This window comes from Podarcis muralis, chromosome 8, assembly GCF_964188315.1.
Source record: "Podarcis muralis chromosome 8, rPodMur119.hap1.1, whole genome shotgun sequence".
NCBI lineage: Eukaryota > Metazoa > Chordata > Lepidosauria > Squamata > Lacertidae > Podarcis > Podarcis muralis.
In genome coordinates, this window is record NC_135662.1 from 59,125,910 (window position 1) to 59,147,613 (window position 21,704).

Here is a 21,704-nt window from a genome sequence, read left to right on the forward strand (position 1 = left end):
GCCGCGCGCTGGGGCTGCCTGGAAAATGGCTCCAGGAAGCAGCGGCAGCGGCTGCCGCTGACAATGAATGAAGGGAAGGGAGAAGGGTTACGCGCCAAGAGCCTCCCGCGAAACTCAGATTTCCCGCCCGCTTTTCAAATCGGATTTGCATAGCCAGGCCCCCTCGCCACGCCGAGCCTGCAGCGCCGTCTCATTGGTTTGCTCTTTCGGCCGGGCCTTCCAATCGCGAGGGGCTTCGGGACTTTGCCGGCTCCTCATTGGGCTGCGGAGGCGCGGGGTTGCCCTGTTTTGCATAGTGCTTGTCCATTGGCTGTGGCTTCGGGGGATTCCCTTCTGAGCGGCTGGGATTCCGTACGCCGGGCTGACTGCTTTCCCTCCTCCTCCTGCTTCTCCTGGCGCTGAGCTGCGCGCGTTCCCGAGCTTGGAAAAGGCAGGGAAAGCCCGCAGGTGCCTGGCTGAAGGCCAGCGAAATTGGTCTCACAAGTGAGTGAATGGGAGAACTCAGAACTCGTCAGAAATTACATTTTATAGCGCGGTCTTAGACTTTTTTTTGCAGAAGTAAGCACTGATTTCAATGAGACATACAGTACTTCGAATAAGTTTGATCGGCGGTATTAGCCAAGTAACTGAGACTGAGTCCCATTGACCTCAGGGATCTTAATCAGACATTATATGTATATGACAGCGCTGTAAATAAGTCTTGTCTAGACTTGCCAGGTGTTATGAAAATGAATGTAGCCTAGTAACTTTTGTTTCCATTGCTGCATTGCTAGGGGGTTGGACTAGATGACCCTTGGTGTGTGCCTTCCAACTCTACAATTCTATGATCCTTTGAAACAGATATGCAATTATTTACCCAAGACAAGAAGTGATCCAAATGGCAGCTGTTGTTGTTTAAATTATAAACAAATATTGTTCAAACATACCCTTTTACATTCCAGAATATACTTCCCCAGATGATGTGAACCTCTTCTTTCCTGTCCATTGTAATATAAGTTATTTTCTTTTTATCCCGAATGTTCTTCCATAGGCATTTTGTGCAGAGAAAAAGTGTTGTGACCATATTCCCTTGCATTGAATTTGGAAGTCTGGAGGATACTGCATTGAACAGGTCACGTTGAAAAGTAATTAGAACTATTGCTAATTTATTAATCCCTTTTGATTTTGCTTGCTTAAGTTCTCCATCTCCTGCTAAGGCTTTTCACAGGCCTGGGATTCAGCCTGAAGTCTAGAAACCCTAGATCACTATCCTAACTCGCATGTCTAAAACTGAACTACATATCTTTCCTAAGCAACTGTCCTCTCCTTTATTAGACTCTCTATGAAATGAGAGACAAAATGAGAGAGAAATGAGGGATACGGGTGGCGCTGTGGGTTAAATCACAGAGCCTAGGACTTGCTGATCAGAAGGTTGGCGGTTTGAATCCCCATGACGGGGTGAGCTCCCATTGCTCGGTCCCTGCTCCTGCCAACCTAGCAGTTTGAAAGCACCTCAAAGTGCAAGTAGATAAATAGGTACCGCTCAGGTGGGAAGGTAAACGGTGTTTCCGTGTGCTGCTCTGGTTCACCAGAAGCGGCTTAGTCATGCTGGCCACATGGCCCGGAAGCTGTATGCAGGCTCCCTCGGCCAATAAAGTGAGATGAGCGCCGCAACCCCAGAGTCGGCCACGACTGGACCTAATGGTCAGGGGCCCCTTTACCTTTATCTTATGAAATGACAGCATTGCCATCCCTCCTTTTGACCAGCCATGAAACTCTGGCTTTGATTTTTCTCTCTCCCCTGCCTCTCTGCCTCTGCTTCTCCCACCCAACCTGCGACCAGATCACAGCTTCTCCCTGTACAATATGAAAATGCACCTCTCCCTCTCTGCCCCTTGGATAAAAGTCTTCATTATTTCAATCTCTCTCTCTTTCAGCCTTCAGATCTTTTCAAAACATTTGATCAAAGCCATGGAAAAGGGGAATGCCATGACTCAGGGATCATAGACCATCTGCTATGTGTTCAGGTCCCAGATTTAATCCCTGGCATCTCTGGGTAGGGCTTGGAGAGTCTTTGGTCTAAAATCCTGGAAAGCCGCAACCAATGAAGGTGGACATTAGTGAGCTAGGTGGACCAATGGTCTGACTCAGCATAAAGAAGCGCCCTTTCTTCCTAAATCCATGTGTGCAGTGGGGCCCCAGTCTGCTCTGGAGGGTTCCTTAACCCCCTAGAGCAGATTTAGGGGGCACATGGGAGGCTGAAGGAGGTAGGAAAAGAAGAAGCCCTGTTGTACAAATAGATGCCTGCTCACCATATGTTGCTCTACCACTCACACTTAGCTCAGATAGGTGTAATTTTGTTTGCCACATTGATTCTATGCTACCTTTTCCTCAGCTTCCAGTCTTCCCCTCTTTTGGGAATTTGTTGCCTTTTATTCCCTCTGTTATTACTTCCATGATTCTCATTTACACTGTAAGCTCCTTGTGACCTGCCTTGTTTACTTATGTTTCTTTGTAAGATGTACGTTGAGGTTTTTTATAAATAATAATCTTTTAAAAATCTTAGAGAATTTCACAGAACTATTCTTCAGGCATTGTGTGTGATGTGTAACCATAGCACATTTGTAGCCTAAACAATGTCTTTTAAAGCAGCAAAGAATGTATTTTAAAAGCACCAGTCAACAGCATTTCCTCAAGATATTATCTATCAAGAACAGAAGCAGCCAGAATGATTAATGGTGATTATACTGAAGTGTTGGGGAGACTGGGGTTTGTTTTTATTGTTCCATAAGGCCTTGTTGTAATCTTAATTTCCTTTTGTAATTTTTGATATCTACACCGTATCTTTCTCTCTTTTTTACTGTAAATCACCTTAAGATTTTTCTGTAAGGCATTGAACATATGAAATAAATAATAGAGCTCATTTTGAATTCTCCTTTTTGCTAGTTTCTGCAGAAAGAAACTGTGTATAGGATGTCACTAAAGCAAATTTGCAGCTTCCTATCTAACAAATTGAATGTAGGTTAACTGGAATGTATGTAGCAAATTAAACTGGGATTAAGAAAAAAAAACCCTCAATCCTACTTTTGGCAAAGGCACTAGTCCATCTGTTACTATAAAAGTGGGTTATTCCCTTTCAATTTTTATTCTTTTCTCCTTGAAAGTGGAAGGACTATTGACTTCCTGTTAAGCACTGGCTTCCTATTTCTGGTAAGACTTTTATCAGCTAACTATTTCTTTAGCTTTTGCAAATAGATTTCCCTTGTGCAACTTTGGGCATATTTCCTGAAATGGAAAAGTTTGCCACTTTTATTTAATTGAAATATTGGTCATTTACTTTTTGACTTAACTTCTTCAATGTAGCTTATAAGAAACTGAAAACAATACATACCGAAAGCAAAGTGGGTTGATTTAAATCAAGACAACTGAAATCAGTGAGGAAACAAAGGCCTATTTAAATTATTGAGCTAAATCAAATTTCCCATTGATGCCTCTTTATAGTTCATAAACAGTTGTTCAAATCTAATTAGGAAACCACATTGACTTACAAATAAGGCTGTGTTCCTATATTGAAGATATGCACTATTGGCTGCGGCAAGGCATGCGGGTGGCGCTGTGGTCTAAACCACTAAGCCTCTTGGGCTTGCTGATCAGAAGGTTGGTGGTTCAAATCCAGGAGGGAGCTCCCATTGCTCTGTCCCAGTTTTTGCCAACCTAACAGTTTGAAAGCACACCAGTGCAAATAGGTAAATAGGTACCGCTGCACCTGGAAGGTAAACCTCTTTTCCATGCACTCTGGCACTCGTCACGGTGTCCCATTGCACTAGAACCATTTTAGTCATGCTGGTCACATGACCGGGAAAGCTATCTGTGGACAAACACTGGCTCCCTCAGTCTGAAAGCGAGATGAGCGCCACACCCCATAGTCACCTTTAAATGGACTTAACCATCCAGGCATCCTTTACCTTTACCTTTGCATATTGCCTGTGGCAGAAATACCACTGCTGTACTACATGGGATTCAGCTTCCTAGGTATGCCTATACAGTGGTACCTCGGGTTAAGTACTTAATTCGTTCTGGAGGGCCGTTCTTAACCTGAAACTGTTCTTAACCTGAAGCACCACTTTAGCTAATGGGGCCTCCCGCTGCCGCTGTGCCGCCGGAGCACGATTTCTGTTCTCATCCTGAAGCAAAGTTCTTAACCTGAAGCACTATTTCTGGGTTAGCGGAGTGTGTAACCTGAAGCGTATGTAACCTGAAGCGTATGTAACCTGAGTTACCATTGTACAACACTGTACCCTTACAGCTGCTGAATTGCTGAAAATTCACTAGCAGGGTGGCGTTGTAAACCAGAGGGTGGGGTCCCAGCATAAGGTAAAGGTACACCGGACCATTAGGTCCAGTCACAGACGACTCTGGGGTTGCAGCGCTCATGTCGCTTTACTGGCCGAGGGAGCTGGCGTTTGTCCGCAGACAGCTTCCAGGTCATGTGGCCAGCATGACTAAGCTGCTTCTGGCAAAACCAGAGCAGCACACAGAAACGCCGTTTACCTACTTGCACTGTGACGTGCTTTCGAACTGCTAGGTGGGCAGGAGCTGGGACTGAACAACGGGAGCTCACCCCGTTGTGGGGATTCGAACCACCAACCTCTGATCGGCAAGCCCTAGGCTCAGTGGTTTAGACCAGTGTTTCCCAACCGGTGTTCCGCGGCACACTAGTGTGCCGCGAGACGTTACCTGGTGTGCCGTGGGAGGGAGGCGGGCGCTTTCTCGTTCGCGCCCTGCAGCGAGAAGGGCAGCGCAGCGCCGCAGAAGAGGCCCAGGAGGCAGCAGGCGCCCAGCGCGCGCCCGAGTCCCGCCCAGCTCGCCATGTCCGCCCGCAGCATTGGCGACCCGAGCCAGGCTCCGCGCGCGATGCCCGTCTTATGGCGCGCGCCTCTGCCGAACGCTCAGCCCCGGCGCGAGCGGCTTAGCAACGCCGTCCAATCAGGGCGCATCTCGGCTGGGCGGCCGCGGCATTCTGGGAAATGTAGTCCTCGGGCAGCAGCGGCATTCTGAGAAGGCGCGCTTCTTCGCCGCTGCGCCTTTTCTTCCTCATTCCTTCTTTGCTGGCAACGCAAAAAGAGGCGGAGGAGGAAGAGCTGCTGGAAATGCCTGCGTGGGCATCGGTGCGCGCAGGAGATTTAGGCCGGGTGGGGTTGTTAGAGTCAAGATTTTATTTTGTTTATGTCCATCTTGCTGTTCGTGATACTAAACTACTCTTTATAGATCTCGTTATAACTTGTGTGGGGATTGCTTAATTTCGTTGTGGGCGCTTTCATAGGGTTTCTTATGAGTGCATTTGGGTAATTATGTAAATATTGCCATGTCGTAAGCCGCCTCGAGCATGGTTTTTAACTATGGAAACAGCATGCAAATGACGATGATATCTAGGGAGGTTTCAAAGGCTTTGTAAGCAGAGTGAAGGAAAGAAATCCAGATGTGATTGTTACGCATTGTTTTTTGCACCGTGAGGCCCTCATAGCCAAGACTTTACCAGCAGACCTAGTTCATGTGTTGGATGATGTTGTGCGCATGGTAAACAGGCCCAGGTTGCGCACTGAATAAAGTATTTTATAATTTTTCATATTTCTGTTTACTTACTATTTCATAATAAAGTAATTATAAAATACTATCTTTGTGTTTATTTGATTCCTATTAAAGAGAGTTACTTTATATATAGTCAATATAGGCACAGAGTTAATTTTTTAAACATTTTCTAATGGTGGTGTGCCTCGAGATTTTTTTCATGAAACAAGTGTGCCTTTGCCCAAAAAAGGTTGGGAAACACTGGTTTAGACCACAGCACCACCCTGTCCTCACTCAGGCCACACCCTGTTGATGGTGCAACTTTACACTGACATCAGAACCAGCAGAAGGAAATTCCTTCCCATTTTGTTCAACAGAGAGGAATGGGGTGTGTGGGGGGGGGGTGGAATAGCTGCTCTGTGGTACCTATATCACCATTTATTTATAAAAAGATTTATATATGGCCAGTGCTTTTTTTCCTAAAAATATGTTTAGGGGTACTCTCATTTTGACTCAAGAAAACCACCATTTTATAGTTCAAAATGAGGAAATAAATACAGTAAATGGACAAAAGTACAAAGATTCACTAAATGTTTAGGGGTATGCGTACCCCCCCCCCCAGAAAAAAGCACTGTATATGGCTATATCACAGAAGACATCGAAGTCCAATTTAAATTAGAGATCATCAACTGTTACAGAAAGATGTTTTCTTAATTGCCTTCATAAGCTTAGAAGAAAAGTTTCAGCAGGTGTTCAAAGGTTAACACAGAAGATGCTGCTAAATCTCTATTGGCAGAGCATCCCACTGGACAGGGCCCAGTGGTCTGCACTCAATGGACTAGGGGAACTATCCTAGTCCCCTAGATGTTCCCCTGGCGACTCCTTCCCAAAGCCTAGGAAGCTTCTGCCCAGCTTAGGAAGAAAGACGCAATGCTCAGACATACAACATCGCCCTCATAAGCGGGAGCCTCTGGCCCTATCTGTTCCCCTACGAAAATTTCACCACACGCCACTGACCGGGCCGATGACACTAAAGCTCAATTTCTTGTTACTGTCAGATGAGTCTCACCAGCTCAGGGTATGCCCAACAGCTCCTGCAGATGATCTTAATGACTGCACTGGGATGAAAGGGTTCAAGAGGTCCCTAAGATACCCTAAATGATGGAAGGCTTTGCAAAGGAATACAATGACCATGACACATTATGGGATATGTCGCAAGCCCCAGTACACCACTACCCATATACAAACCCCACACAAGGATGCTACAACTCAGATGATAGGTACTAAGGAGCATTTGGCAATGTACGTGGTTCTCTTCCACAACCCCATTTATCTTCATAATAACCCTATGAGGTAGACTAGGATAAACAATTCCAACCATTCCTAAGTCACCCACGTAGCTTAATAGCTGAGTGTGGATTTAAATCCAGGTCTCTCTAGTTTTTGCCCAACACACAGCAAAGACAAGCTAAAAAACAAAACAAAACGCACAGATCCAGTTCATTATCAGTTTCACACGGTGATAACCCCATGGTTACAAAACAGAGGCTGTAAAAGTTCTTCTGATTGTCATTCCACATTCATGTTTATACAATCCTCTTTTGCTTTTTTTTAAAAAAGTGCCCATATTGCTTTGTTATTGACACTACAGAAGGGGGGGGGGGGGAATCTTAAAAGTTCTGTTGTAGTGAATGGCACACAGGGGAGGAAAGAGTGGCCTTTTTCAAAGATAAGATAAAAGAAACAAATTTCGGCAAGCAGCTCTTCTGCCCCAATGCAAATGGTAACAAAAAAGACCTATGAAACTTTATAAAACAAGTGCCCCGTTACACTAAAGGGGCTGGGGGAAAAACAACCCAGGAAACTGCTTCCAGAAATGCAGGATACTTCTAGAGGAGAGGTGGCTAACCTGTGGCCTCAGAACTTCATGCAGCCCCCACCCCAAGAATTTGTGATGCCTTAAGACCCCCCCCCATTTGTTTTTAAAAGCATGCAGCGGGGGAGGAATAAATGTAATTTTGTTCTGACTGCTTCTGTCTCCATATGGGATGTCAAGATGCCAAAAACCTTTTTTGCGTGTGTGTGTGTGTGTGTGTGTGTGTGTGTGTGAGAGAGAGAGAGAGAGAGAGAGAGAGAGAGAGAGCTGTCTGTCTTTCTGCCTGCCTGCCTGTCTACACATACACTTGGTTCATAGCTGTCAAGTGTCCCTTATTTGAAGGGACAGTCCCTTATTCCAGCGCCATGTCCCGCTGCTGTCCCTTATTGATGGATGTCCCTTAAATGATGTCCCTTAAATTTCAAAGGAAGCAGCTCCTCTCTCTCCCTCCCTGCCGGCCAGGGAGGAGGGAGGCTCCAACTGTGTTGCTTGGCTGTGTTGCTCCCAATAAGAAGTCTAAGAACGACTGGGGGGTGGAGCTTGCATGCCGTGTGTGGCTAGTTAATGCAAGCTGAGGGGGGTTTTGAATGCTGGATGCCATTTTGTTGCACGTGCTGCTGCAAACTTTGCAGTGCAAAGCCAGGCCGGGGAGCCATCTTAAGTTGAGGCTGCATAGGCCTTGTGGTGCATGTGATTCAGATTCTATTCAGTTGAACCTCTGATTACAAAGTTGGTTGGACAGTGTTCTCGAAGCTACCCAGCATGAGTTTGACCAGACTGCAGGAGGACAGGAAGACTGGAGTGCCTGGAACAGGTGAGGCTGCAGGTCCCTTATTTTGGCTGCTGGTCCCCTATTTTCAAGGCTGCTGGTCCCTTATTTTCAAGGCTGCTGGTCCCTTGTTTTCAAATCTGTAAGTTGACAGCTATGACTTGGTTACCAACCGCTTTATAAGTTCCCTGCTGTAATACTGTGATGCCTAAAGTTTTTGTGCTACCTCAAAGCCCCCCAAAGTCTGCCCATTTTAAAACAAGTAATTTCTCCTCCCTCAACCATTTCCACAATTCCCCAGATGTGATTCTGTGCAGCCCAAAGTGCTTTGTGGCACCCTACCCAAATGTTTCCTTTTTAAAAACATTAATGGCTGGCAGCATCCCCTTCTACTATTAGGTCATGTCCTACTTTTACATGCGGCCCCTGGAAGATGGACCATTGGTCAATGTGGCCCTCAGACAAAAAGATTTGAACCATTCCTGTCCTAAAGAATCATCTTTGATTGGTGTGGTTTGAGTATGCAAAACTGCAGGAAGTGTAATGATTAATTTGATGAAAAGGACAGTTGCCTTCACTGGTAGATTAGTTTATTTTGCTCCCAAAAAAGTTAAATAGTGCTGTAAACTAGTACAGTGGTACCTCGGCTTACATACGCTTCAGGTTACAGACTTCGCTAACCCAGAAATAGTACCTCGGGTTAAGAAATTTGCTTCAGGATGAGAACAGAAATCGTGCGGTGGTGGCGCCGGCAGCGGGAGGCCCCATTAGTTAAAGTGGTGCTTCAGGTTAAGAACAGTTTCGGGTTAAGAACAGACCTCCAGAATGAATTAAGTACTTAACCCAAGGTGCTACTGTACTCATAGTGTGTGTGTGTGTGTGTGTGTGTGTGTGTGTGTAAAATTTAAAAGAAGTTCAGTGGTGTGGGAAAGAAAGTAGTTGTTTGGCCATTTGTCTTAAAATGTAACAACTACCCTATTCAAGAAGCGGTCATATCTCAATCCACTTAGGGCACATTGATAGCTTCCATTTTACATTTTGAAACAAACGCATAGATGTTCTACACATCGACCAGCAGGGGTCATAGCTTCACAGGTGATTCCCCCTAAAAGAGAGATACACACATAGAGAAAGACATGCAACACAACACACACCTGTGTAAAGGAACTTTTGCAATTTCTAAAAGTGCAATTGAGTCAATCGTAATTGCTTTAGAATACATTCAGATACATTTCAAAAAGCAATTGCTCTTTCAGAAGCAAATTGCTCAGAACACCTTTAGAAAAACCTTCAAAGGCCTAGGGCACACACGTTACAGTTGTCAGGTGAAAACACCTGCAAATCACTTCACGTAGTTTGGGTTGATACGTGATAATTTGGAATGCCGGCTGGCAGTTGGGGCAGGGAGAGTAAGAAGCAAGGAGAGAATGGAGTTCTGATCTGAATGGAAGAACTTAACACTGCAGCATTTTGTTACAGGGCCCCACTTGTTTTTTGTATTCTCTTCTGCTTTTCTTTTCTTTTTTAAGCAGCCTGAGTATATGCATTTATGTATATATTGGAGGACTCCAGAGGTATGAGGTAATGTGACACTGAACTTTGAGGCTTTGTACACACCCACACACTGCCCCAAGTAATTCTGGAGACTGTAGTTTACCCCTCAAGTTATACTCCCCACCAACCTTAACAAACTACAGTGTCCAGAATTCTTTGAGGAAGGAAATGTGCTTTAAAAGTATAGTATGTATGCAGGCTGTTTCTGCTTTTCACTGTATCCAGATGAACAAGTATCAACAAGTGTCAGGAGTCCATAATGAGGATGGATGAATGTTAATACCACAAAGCTTAATCCAGGTAAACCGATGACAGCAGTAACAGAGGTTGCCCTGCCCTGTAAGGATCAGGTTTGCAGCATGGGTATACTCTTTGGTCACAGGTAGACACAGGACTCTCTCCAAATGGCACCGAACTCCAGCTTTCATCCTCCCTTACCAGAGAGCAGACTGACCGGTCTGATAGGAGTTACGCATCCTGCAACACCTAGAGGGTACCACCTCAGCTACCCCCGTTTTAGATCCATCCTTTCACAAGTGCCATCCATGGCACAAATCACCTTCCACCAAGTCTGAGTTGTTTGGTGTAGCAGCTGGTCCCCAGAGAGCCAGTGTGGTGTAGTGGTTAAGAGCGGTAGATTTGTAATCTGGGGAACCGGGTTCGCGTCTCCGCTCCTCCACATGCAGCTGCTGGGTGACCTTGGGCCAATCACACTTTGAAGTCTCTCAGCCCCACTCACCTCACAGAGTGTTTGTTGTCGGGGAGGAAGGGAAAGGAGAATGTTAGCCACTTTGAGACTCCTTTGGGAAGTGATAAAGCACGATATCAAATCCAAACTCTTCTTCTTCAGAAGAAGAATGACCTCGCTAGTTATATACACTTGGACAATGTACAGGTCAGGTTATTGTAAACAGGCCGTGTTTAAAAGGCATTCAGAAAGTTCCATGTGGTTCAACAGCCTGATTATTAACAGCCTTGTGCCGTAATGAATATATTTTGCCTTTGCTGAAAGATTTGCAAAGGTTTACAGTGTATTTTCAGATGCAATCCAAAGGATGGCTTTGACTTGTGGGATGAGTAACTTTTTTTAGCCCCAAAGCCACGTTTCCTCTTGGCCAATCCACCTTGGAATATACATTCAAAAAATGCACTCTTTTGAAAACAAACAAACATATTTTTATGGGTCAATGAAATTACATATATGGCAGCATCCCATCGAAAATTAAGAAGCAAATTAAATAAGAGAAAACATATACAAAGAATAAGAAGAAAATGTATACTAGATAAAGGAACAAAAAGTTTACAAATATTTGTAATAAGGTAAAAAGGTAAAGGACCCCTGGACGGTTAAGTACCTATTTAAGTACCTAGTTTTCTACTTGCACTGGTGTGAATTTGAATTACTAGGTTGGCAGAAGCTGGGACAGAGCAATGGGAGCTCACCCCGTTGCGGGGATTCAAAACGCTGACCTTCCAATTGGCAAGCCCAAGAGGCTCAGTTTACCTTATATTTGCAATAGTAACTATACCAAGCAAATAATTTATTTTAAGAAAACAGTTTTGCAATAAAAAAATGTTAACAGTACATCTTGAGGAATAAACAAAAAAATAGCATTATTTAGAGTATGTTAAGTAATCAAACATGCTTAGCCTCCAGGTTTGCATCTGCAAGAAATCCCACTCCACTTCCTTACTGAATTGACTTGGCATCAAGGCAGAACTCTTGTATTGTAAGCTGCCTTGAACCTAATGAATCTGTTATTTTGTGTAATATGAACTTCCACTATATTCTATGAAGCTGAGATAGTCTGAGAAACCCTAGCTAGCTTTGGTCAGCTACAAAGGGCAGGAGTCAAGAGGGCATGTCACTGGGCACCCTGTCAACGTTGTTGTCAATAGAACCCTTTCTGCCTTCAGGTTTTGCAAACTGGAATCGTCCTGAGGGGGGTGGGACAGAATTATTCTGCCTGACAGCTTCCAGCAAAAGCTGACATTAAATTAAATTACAATTCTGCTTTGTACAGAACTGGAGTGAGATGAGAAGCCTAACAGGGAAAGTGACAGAACTGGGAGGCAGCCTTCTCTTGCAGCTGCCACTTTAACCTTTAAAATAAAATTTCAAAGCCTGCAATAAAAGGGGCTGAAGTTCAAGTGTGTCTAGAAGCCCAGTCTCCATTCTTAGTTGAGTGGGTGGTGCGAGAGATCCCAGCAGTGTGGCTGTTTAGTGCAGAGACAGAAATACTTTACACATGCTCAAAGATCCTGTTTACTATTATTTGATGCACGAGGGATGAGAACTAAGGTTTGACCTGGACCCAAGCCTTGCCAAACCTTAACTCTGCAACTTATTCACAGACACACAGACTGAAAATAACAACTATGAGGAAATAACTGTATGAAGAAACATCCTCCAACAGGAAAGGTTACAAAATTTGAGGATTTTAATTAAGAAAAGAAAGCAAGTAAGTAAGGGGGAGGGCATGACAGAAGTGTACAGATTTAAAAGTGGGGTGCGGAGATAGGAATAAGGAAAATATTTTCTTTCTTTCTCATAAAACGAAAACTCAGGGCCTTCCAATGAATGTGAATGTTGGAAAATTCAGTACTTCTTCACATAGTGCATAGTTAAACGATGAAATTTGTTTTTAAGCAGAAGTTGCAATGGCCACCTGTCATGGATGCTTTAGTTGAGATTCCTGCATTGTAGGGGGTTGGACTAGATGACCCTCAAGGTCCCTTCCAACAATGCAATACTATTGTAGCTATGGCCACCGACTTGGATAGCCTTAAAAAAGTTAGACAAATTCATGACAGCCCTGTTTAGGGAAGTTTTTAATGTTTGAATATGAATTATTGTATTTTGAATATTTTGTTGGAAGCCACACAGAGTAGCTGGGGAAACCCAGCCAGATGGGTGGGGTAAAAATAATAAATTGCCGTTGTTGTTATGGAGGATTAAACTGTCAATGGCTACTAGCCACGACGGCTATATTCTAGTTCTACTGTTGGAGGCAGTATTCCTCTGTATACCACTAGCTGGGAGACTCCCAAGTGTGGAGAAAACTACTGAGCAAATTCCTTCCTTGTGGGCACCACACAGGGGCATAGCCTGGATTTATATTGGGGTGTGTGACAGGCTTTATGTTATTGGGAGCAGAACCTATTTTCATTAATTTACTTAAGGGAGGGCAACTGTCCCCCTACCCCCCCCCCCATGGCATCCCATAGGCACCTGCTTGGGCACCATGGCAAAAGGATGCTGGCCTCAACGGGCTTTTAGTGTGATCCAGCAGGGCTCCTCCAAAACCAAAGCAAGGAGGATGCTTTGGAGCATGCGAAGAGTGCCAAAGCGCCACCAAGCCGGATCTGGAGGGCTGACTGAGAGTTCGAGGGCAGCCCTCGAAGGATTCAGCGTCGAAACCAGCCCCTGGCAAGCAAAACAGGTTCTGCCTCGCAGCGAGACCGACAAGGGACAGAGAAGAGGAACGCCTTGTGCCGCGCAAAGGCGGCGGCGCCCGCCCAGCTCCAGCCAGACGGGCGCTTCTTCTTCTTCTTCTTCTTCTTCTTCTTCTTCTTCTTCTTCTTCTTCTTCTTCTTCTTCTTCTTCTTCTTCTCCTCCTCCTCCTCCTCCTCCTCCTCCTCCTCCTCCTCCTCCTCCTCCTCCTCCTCCTCCTCCTCCTCCTCCTCCTCCTCCTCCTCCTCCTCCTCCTCCTCCTCCTCCTCCTCGGGCGAGAGCGGCTGTTTTCGCGGCAGCCCGGGAAGAAGAGGCCGCGCTACAGGCGGAGTCCCTGCCCGCCAAGCGCCCGCATTGGCCCGCGGCGCACGTGTCTGGGATGGGTGTCTGCGCCAGGGGAGGGAGGGAGCGCAGCGCGCCAGTGCCGCGGGCGAGGGCAGGCGGGGCGCCGGAGGGAGGGCAGAGGCTGCAGGCGAGCCGGGATGCGCGATGGCAGAGGCGGCCCGGATCCCTTATAGGACCACGGGGTCCACCCTTTTGCACCCGCTGAGTGACTTCTTGGGCATCCCGCTGGACCAGGTGAGGGGAACGCGGAGAGGTTTGCAAGCAGGCAAAGGAGCAGCTCGCGATTCTTGGCACGTGGTGGAAATCCGGGTGGTTGTTTTTCATTCAAAAGAGAAATTGACCGAACAGGACTTTTTTTTCTCCCTATTGATCGCGTCTGTTTGCCCCCCCCCCCGGTCTACGGAAGGGTGATTTTCTGTGGGTCAATGATAAAGAACGAAAAGCCCAGTTTTTGTGCATGTTTACTCCTACTGAGTTTAACGGGGTTTATTTCCAAATAAGCGAGCGTTGGATTGCACCCGCAATAGCTTGGAAGCGCGCAGGTTTCAGAACTGTGGCTTTATTTGCATGGTAGCAATCGGTGTGCCTTATGGCGATATTGGGTTTCATCGAATGGGTTGGGACCCCAAACTGAGTCACAGGTAAACCTAAGGTGAGTCATATCTATGGCACCGGTTTACCTTAGCTTTTTTACACTCCCCCCTCCGCCGCCGCCGCCGCAGAAATGATAAAGCAGGAAGAGTTGGGTTTGGTTGATTTGCAAAAACTCTTCCAATTTTCTGTCATTAGGTGTACCGCTTGTCAAGTGCCTCTCCCAGAAGACAGGAGCTTAAAGTCAGGAGACCTGTGAGACTTGCCCGTTCTTGTGATTTTTTTCTTCCTAATGTGGTATTAAAGATGGGTCACCGTTGGAAAAACTTGACAGATACTAGGCTGTGTAAGAAAGCATGATGGGGTGTGTTGTTTGACTAGTACTTAATCTCAGTCACTAGGTGCAAGTGATGCAGTGTGCCGTTGATGCTTACATGTGCAGGAAGCAGCAGCCTAAATGAACAGGAAGTAGCAACCAAAAAAAGAAAGTATTGTTGTGGAAGTTTTCCCATGGCAACTAAATTGAAACTAAGCCTGTCTTTGAAATGAAGATGCTTTCTTCTTATGTTTACATCACGCCACCTTCCTTCCCTGCTTCTACAACCTGCCCTTCCCTTTGTTATATGTTCAGAATGTGAGCTCCGTGGGCCAGAGATTTGTCTTGTTGCTCTGTGCATAGATCATGTGATCATGTGCATAGATGAGGCTGACAACCATAATATCACCTGTCCCTTGTATGGAGCCATCACCTTATGGGTTAGGAGGACATGCTGTCAAGGTTTAGATGCATTGCAGGGACACTTCTCATTCCTGAAAACTACCCCTTTCCCATTGTGCATGTGGATCCTTGATTAAGATGTGCTTATTAAGCAGAGTCATCCCTACCGTTAGGCAGAATGTGACTGCTGCCTCAGGACACAGGTGCTGGTGGGCGGTGAGTGGGTGACAGCAAGCAAGATGTTGGAGGACAGAGCTGTGCAAACCTGCCTGCTAGTTAGGTGTGGGAGAGGGTGTTGTCCTGTCACCAACATTGAAGTAAGACTGAATCGCCAATTGGGCTAGCTTCTGTTAGTGGCATTTGGGGTGGTGGATCATGTCCTCAGGCAGCGAAATACTGGGTTGGCACTGAAATCAGTCCCACTGCTATGGAAGAGGGTATATTCCCAGGTAGATGTGCATAAGCACTTTGCCTTTGTATATAAGGTCTCATTAAAGCTGCAGTTCACAAACTGTTAAAAAAACCAAAAAAACTCTTAAGCATCTGTGTAGAAAACAGCCGGATGTGCTACAGCTAAGCAAGTGGCTTTTGGATTGAGAAAACACTACTACATTTTCAGAGTGTATGCATGAATCAGTTTGTTTTCGTTTGTCTTTATTATTATTTGTCCATTCCTTGAATTCATCTTGACCTGCTTACAGGTTGTTGTTGTTTTTAAAGACAATAAAGTCTCCACCTTAACATTGGTGGAACTGGAATCTAATTTCAGGAATTCAGATCTGAAATAGTGAGTAGTCATTAATACTCTCGCCAGACAGGATGTCAGCTTTAGAGTCTGATTTTATTTATATTCACTCAGACATAATCCCACTGAGTGAGGCTTACTCCCAGGAATTGTAACTTTTGAGCTGGCTTTGGCAATAGAGTGCCCAAAGTTCTTCACGTGCCTTAATTCAGTTTGCTTTGCTATAAACATTTCAGCTAATAAGACAAATTCGATGTAATATAGATACGGTTGTTTACTGTGTTGTTTCTGTACTTGGTAAATCAAACAAACCACTTGTCTGTGTCACTGGGTTAACACATGGGTAGGCAACCTGTGGCACTGAAGAGTTTGTGGAGCTTATAGAAAGAAATACCCGTAGGTTTGATTATAGAACCTGCCTGACTCACTTGAACTATGCTATTTCTTGCTCCTCAGTTCAAAAGTTTACCACGGAGGCATGGATACCTTCATTAGTACTATAGTCCATACTAGTGTGAGTGTGGCACAATAGTTTCACCTTGGCTAACACGGTGGCAGGTATGCCACAATCCAACGGCACAACAGCAGTTAGGTCTTGAGAAGAATAATCTTTTATTGCTGCAAGTATTGAACTAAATATCTTAAGAGTATTTTATATATCAAGGCTGGTTTGTTGACTTTGGGCCCCCTGATGATCAATTTGTCCCAGAATTGTTATACCAGTTTTTAGAGCGATTGAATTTAATCTAGGCCACTAAACTTATGTTCATCCTTTACATGACAGTAATCATTGGGGGCCCTGCTGGCCATCTCTTTGCCACAGCAGCAAAGTCTGGTATTAACTAAGAGGTAAGGCCTTTTGCGGCACCCACCTTATTGAAATGCTCTGTCACCATGCTGCTTCAGGCGGTTGGTGAAGACCTGACGTTTTTAAAAGCCCTTTGGTTGTGTACTTTTTGTTGGCTTAGTTCCATATTCTTTCAGTGCTGCTGGAATTTGAATGTATATATTGAAGCATTTTTAGGTGATTCTGTTCGTTTTGTTCTGTTTTTCTCACTGGAGTCACCTGGAGTCTCTTTGCAGAAATAGTTGGGATAGGAACTTTTGAAATGAATAAGAATAACATATTGTGGTAGCACAAAATCTCGTGTGCCAGATGTACTTGGGTGGCGGTGGGAGGGCAATACAACTATAACATGGGATGTGCAGCTCAGTGGTGATGTATTTTCTTTCAAGGCTCGTGGGAGGCTTGCTCTTTTCCTGGCAGCAAATGTGATTGGTCTTTCCTTGTTAGGTTTTTCTGAGGCAGCCATGAACTTGCTGCCCTTTCTGTATTCCCTCAGCAATGAGGAAGCTTGTGGTGGTGATACTATTTGTTCCACTAACTGGGGAAAAAATGGGCTCCACTTACAGATTGTGCTGAGAGATAAACCAGGCAGCAAAGGATTTATTGTACTAGGTTTTAAAAGCAGCACAAAAAAGGACTCTCTGGAACAAGGATGAGTTGGTTTTAGTTTTGCAGGGTCTACTGTTTGAGGTTTGCTTGCTTTTTTAAACTTAATTAGAAAAAGGGAGCTGAAAACAGAAATTATTTGTGTGTGATATTTGGTTCAATCTGCTTAGTGTGGAAGAAAATAATAATGATGCAATCTTACAATCACGGAGGTGGGGAGTGCGTATATACCTGAATCTCTGTTTGTTGTTTAGTTTGCCTGTCTTAAGTGAAGGTTGAAACTATATGCATGTAGCTAAGGGAAGGGAAGATTTGGGGGTTTGAGGAATTGGGTAATAAGGGGCATGTTTGTCAGCTTCTTTCTGAATACAATTCCTTGTAATGTTCACATGTTTACTGGTGGATTTGTTGAATAAAGGGGCGGGGCCAATAGGATTTTCATTTTATGTGGGGTGGAGAGTTTAATTTATTCACGTCTTAAACTATTTATTATAAGGCTACTGCAGTTTGTCTTGCACTGGAATTAGAATTCGTTTACAGTGGTACCTCAGGTTACATACACTTCAGGTTACATACGCTTCAGGTTACAGACTCTGCTAACCCAGAAATAGTGCTTCAGGTTAAGAACTTTGCTTCAGGATGAGAACAGAAATCATGCTCTGGCAGCACGGCAGCAGCAGGAGGTCCCATTAGCTAAAGTGGTGCTTCAGGTTAAGAACAGTTTCAGGTTAAGAACAGACCTCCAGAACGAATTAATAATAATAATAATATCTTTATTGTCATTGCCCCCTCTCGGGGACAACGAAATTACTTGGCTGCTCCATCCACCCAGGTAGGGCACTCCACACAAAATCAAATCAACTATAAAAACACTAATTAAAACAATACAGTATAAAACAGCAAGGAAGATTAGATGACTTTCAAAGTCCAGGCTTCCCATTCAGGGCCGAGATCGCTCTGGAGAAGAAGCTGTTCTTAAGACGGCTTGTTCTTGTCTTCATCGTCCTGTATCTCCGTCCCGACGGCAGGAGCTCGAAGAGACAGTGACCAGGATGCGATGGATCTTTTACTATGTCCAGTGCCTTCCTATGGCACCTTGTGGCATAAATCTGCTCTAAGGTGGAGAGTGGGCAGCCAACAATGCTCTCTGCTGCCTTAACAACTCTGCACAACCCCAACCTGTCCCGGGTAGTACAGCTTCCATACCACACACATAAGCCATAGGTGAGCACGCTCTCAATGGCACAGTGATAGAAGGCAAGCAGCAGTTTCTGCGGAAGATGGTTTTTCCTTAGAATTCTCAAAAAGTACAGTCTCTGCTGCGCCTTCTTCACAAGCCCCCTTGTGTTGACACTCCAGGACAGATCCTCTTGTAATTCAATGCCCAAAAATCTGAACGTTGTTACCCTCTCCACACAGACCCCATCAAGCAAAAGTGGCTGGACATTGCTCTTCTGTCTCCTGAAGTCCACCACAAGCTCCTTTGTCTTCCTTGTATTTATGAGCAAGTTGTTAGCTCTGCACCACTCTGTCAGCCGCTCCACCTCATCTCTATAGTCCATTTCGCCCTCCCTTTCAGAGATGAGCCCAATCACGGTTGTGTCATCTGCAAATTTGACAACCCTATTACTAGGGTGAGCAGCGACACAATCGTACGTGTAGAGAATATATAGGAGCGGACTGAGTACGCATCCCTGTGGTGTTCCTGTGTTAGTCCTAAGCATACTAGAGGTATAAGGGCCCAACCGAACCCTCTGGGGGCGGTCTGACAAAAAGTCCAATATCCACCCACAAAGTGATAACGGAAGCCCCAGATCTTCCAGTTTAGACATCAGACGTTGTGGTAGAATGGTATTAAATGCCGAGCTGAAATCTAAAAAAAGCAGTCTGGCATAACCCCCCCGCTGCTCCAAATGTGCAAGAACGGCATGGAGGGCAATCGCCACAGCGTCCTCTGTCGATCTTTTCGTTTTATAAGCAAATTGGAATGTGTCCAGTCCCTCTGGTAGGCAGGCAATGACATAATTTCGTACCAGCTTTTCAAAGCACTTCATGATTATAGGTGTGAGTGCTACTGGACGAAAGTCATTCAGATCTTCCGGGTTAGATTTTTTTGCTATTGGAACGATAGTAGAGGACTTTAGGCAGGATGGAACAATAGCCTGGGCTAGGGATCGATTTAAGATCCCAGTGAAAACTCCTGCTAGTTGATCTGCACAGTCTCTCAATACCCTTCCAGCTACCCCATCTGGCCCTGTGGCCTTCCTTGGGTTGATTCCCTTCAACACCTTCCTCATCTCTTCTTTTTCCACAGAGACTACTACATTCCTTTGTACTGATGATGGTGGTGGTGGCAAGGCCTTCACAGGGAGTGGTGGTGGTGGTGGTAAAGCCTCAGCAGGTGTTGCTGCAGATGTTACTTCAAAACGGGCAAAAAAGGCATTCAAATCCTCTGCGAGGGATGCCCCTCCCTCGTCTGCCAGGGAATCCTTGGATTTATACCCTGTTAAGTACTTAACCCGAGGTACCACTGTATATTAAAAACATTTCTGGAATGTTTACCATCCACGGATCCCAAAGCAGATTACAGAATAACACTCTAAAATGCTAAAAACACATAAAATAAGTATTAGAATCTACATAGAATCTAAGTGAAATCAACCACTAACAGTAAGCACCATATCTTAAAGGGGTCAATAACCTACCTGGGGATTGCTTGAGCAAACATATGTGTGCTTAGCAGCCTTTAGAATTGCCCTACTGTGAATGACTTGCATGTATAACACACATAAGAAATGGGAACCATGCTTCTGTAGAACCAACAAAATACATGGCAAATTTAATTTTCTTTATTTCTCATGAATTCTGTGAATTTGAATCTCCTTTCTTTAATCACTGAGTTCAATAAGGGCCGCTGCAGAAGATTAAAGCGAATGTAGAATATAGGATGATGCAGACATTGAAAAAAGTCAACAGGATGGATTGAAAGAAACATTCATTGGTATAACTCTCACCCTGTTGACTTTCCCCCCTGACATTCCTTTCTTTCTTCCTGGAAGCAGAGTCAAGTTCAACCACCTCCGCAGCATGACTGTTGCACAGAGATTTTTAACTGCCTCTGAAGGTCAAGTGCTTTGCCTTTGGAATGCACCACAGGGCTTGGCAACTCCACTCTGACTGTCAGGAAGGAGAGTGGCAAAGTCTAGTTCAATACTGCTGCAGGCCACCCCAATCCGAGTGGCGTGAGATTCCAGGGGCTCATCCAAGATCCATGCTTCCTTTGGGAATGAGGCACACTGGAGGCTGTGGTGTCTTTGTTATATATGTAGTTGTTTGGTTTTTTTACATATATATATATACAACCTGAGCTTACGTTGGAGGGGTTCATAGCATCAGCACTCCAAGAAGGTCTTGTTTCTTTCATAGGCACAGCTTAGGACAGGGCTCAAGAAGAGATCAAGCATCATGCTTTGCCTCTTTCTCTCTAGAACACATTGCAGCAACTCTCACTCTAATCTCTCTAAACTCTGGCTTTATCTGTTGAGGGAGGGTGGGGTCTCATCAATTTGCCATCTCATGCAGAGTCCCTTGATCCTTTGTTCTTAATGGCCCATTCCCAGGCTATCAGCTCAATCCAGGAAGTTTAGCCTAGCTTAATTATCCTTTAACACTTGGCTTAATTAAATTATTAGGAGTGTCTAGCACACAGCCTAATACACACGGGTCTGGATTAATACATACACGGGTCTGGTACCCAGAGTTTTAACACCTGGATCCTTGATTAAATTCTAACACCTACTGGTTCCAGGAATTTAGGAGTGTCTAGCACCCACAAACTCATAACAATCCTATCAGTATTGTCATAACAGAATGCAAACATGTCTGTGCCTAAGCTTACTGAACATTTGTTTGCCAAAAGGTGCTGCCTTCTTATTTGCCCAAGGAAAAAATGAGTTTTCATTTAGTGAGAAAACAAACACATTTCTACCCTCAGTCCTTCATGATGAAGTAGCCCAGAGCTAATTCCATACCACATATTTTCTTACAGAAACATAATTCCATTATACGTACAAGTTTGGTGCTTAGATGCTTCAAGTTTGCAGCGTGTTTTATCAATCACTACACCAAATATTATCCTTTCATGAAAGTTTCCATTCTGACCCATACTGGCATTACACAATCAAATAAAGTCATAACCATAGAAATAATCCTCTATTCCATCATTTTCAGCATATAAATTATAGGGTTTCTGAAACAACTCCCCTTTTATCTCTAGTCTCTCATTTAAAATTATTCATTATATAAAATTATACTACGCATTTCCTCCTGTTTATTTTGGTTGCTATGTGCCAAACACCACAATGACATTGCAGTAACAGTTGTTAACGCAAACAAGATTGCCTACAAGCAAAGTAAGGGCAGGCTTCAGAAACTGCAGAAATGCTCCATTCACTTACTATAAGTCAGGGGTGGGAACTGGATCTGGTTTGTGGGCCAAAATGAAAACATCTCCCCTGCAGGAAAACACTTTTCCTGGGGCAGTATGTTGGTTAATATTGAATAATGTGTGATACTTCAGAAACTAGAAACTTTGGGCCAAGCTGGAGTCTCCTTCAGGCATTCGGACACTGTGTAATTGTGCGACTGGGAGA

General features: G+C 44.6%; 1 protein-coding gene and 1 long non-coding RNA gene across 4 annotated transcripts in view; both read left to right on the forward strand.

Annotated features, from left to right (window-relative positions):
* Positions 1–121: 121 nt before the first annotated feature.
* On the forward strand, positions 122–5,650 carry LOC114600854 (uncharacterized). Its single transcript, XR_013394007.1, has 2 exons — positions 122–483; positions 1,031–5,650. It is a non-coding gene; the product is annotated as an uncharacterized LOC114600854 (long non-coding RNA).
* A 7,841-nt stretch (positions 5,651–13,491) lies between these two features.
* MBOAT1 (membrane bound glycerophospholipid O-acyltransferase 1) overlaps positions 13,492–21,704 on the forward strand; it is a 29,089-nt gene continuing 20,876 nt past the window's right edge. The window contains exon 1 of one of the 3 annotated variants that reach the window (XM_077933235.1): positions 13,492–13,779. In XM_077933235.1, coding sequence (XP_077789361.1) covers positions 13,690–13,779 — 90 coding nt within the window. In that variant the 5' untranslated portion in view covers positions 13,492–13,689. The remainder of the gene's footprint in view (positions 13,780–21,704) is intronic. The other 2 variants (XM_028737594.2, XM_028737595.2) reach the window with 2 other exon arrangements.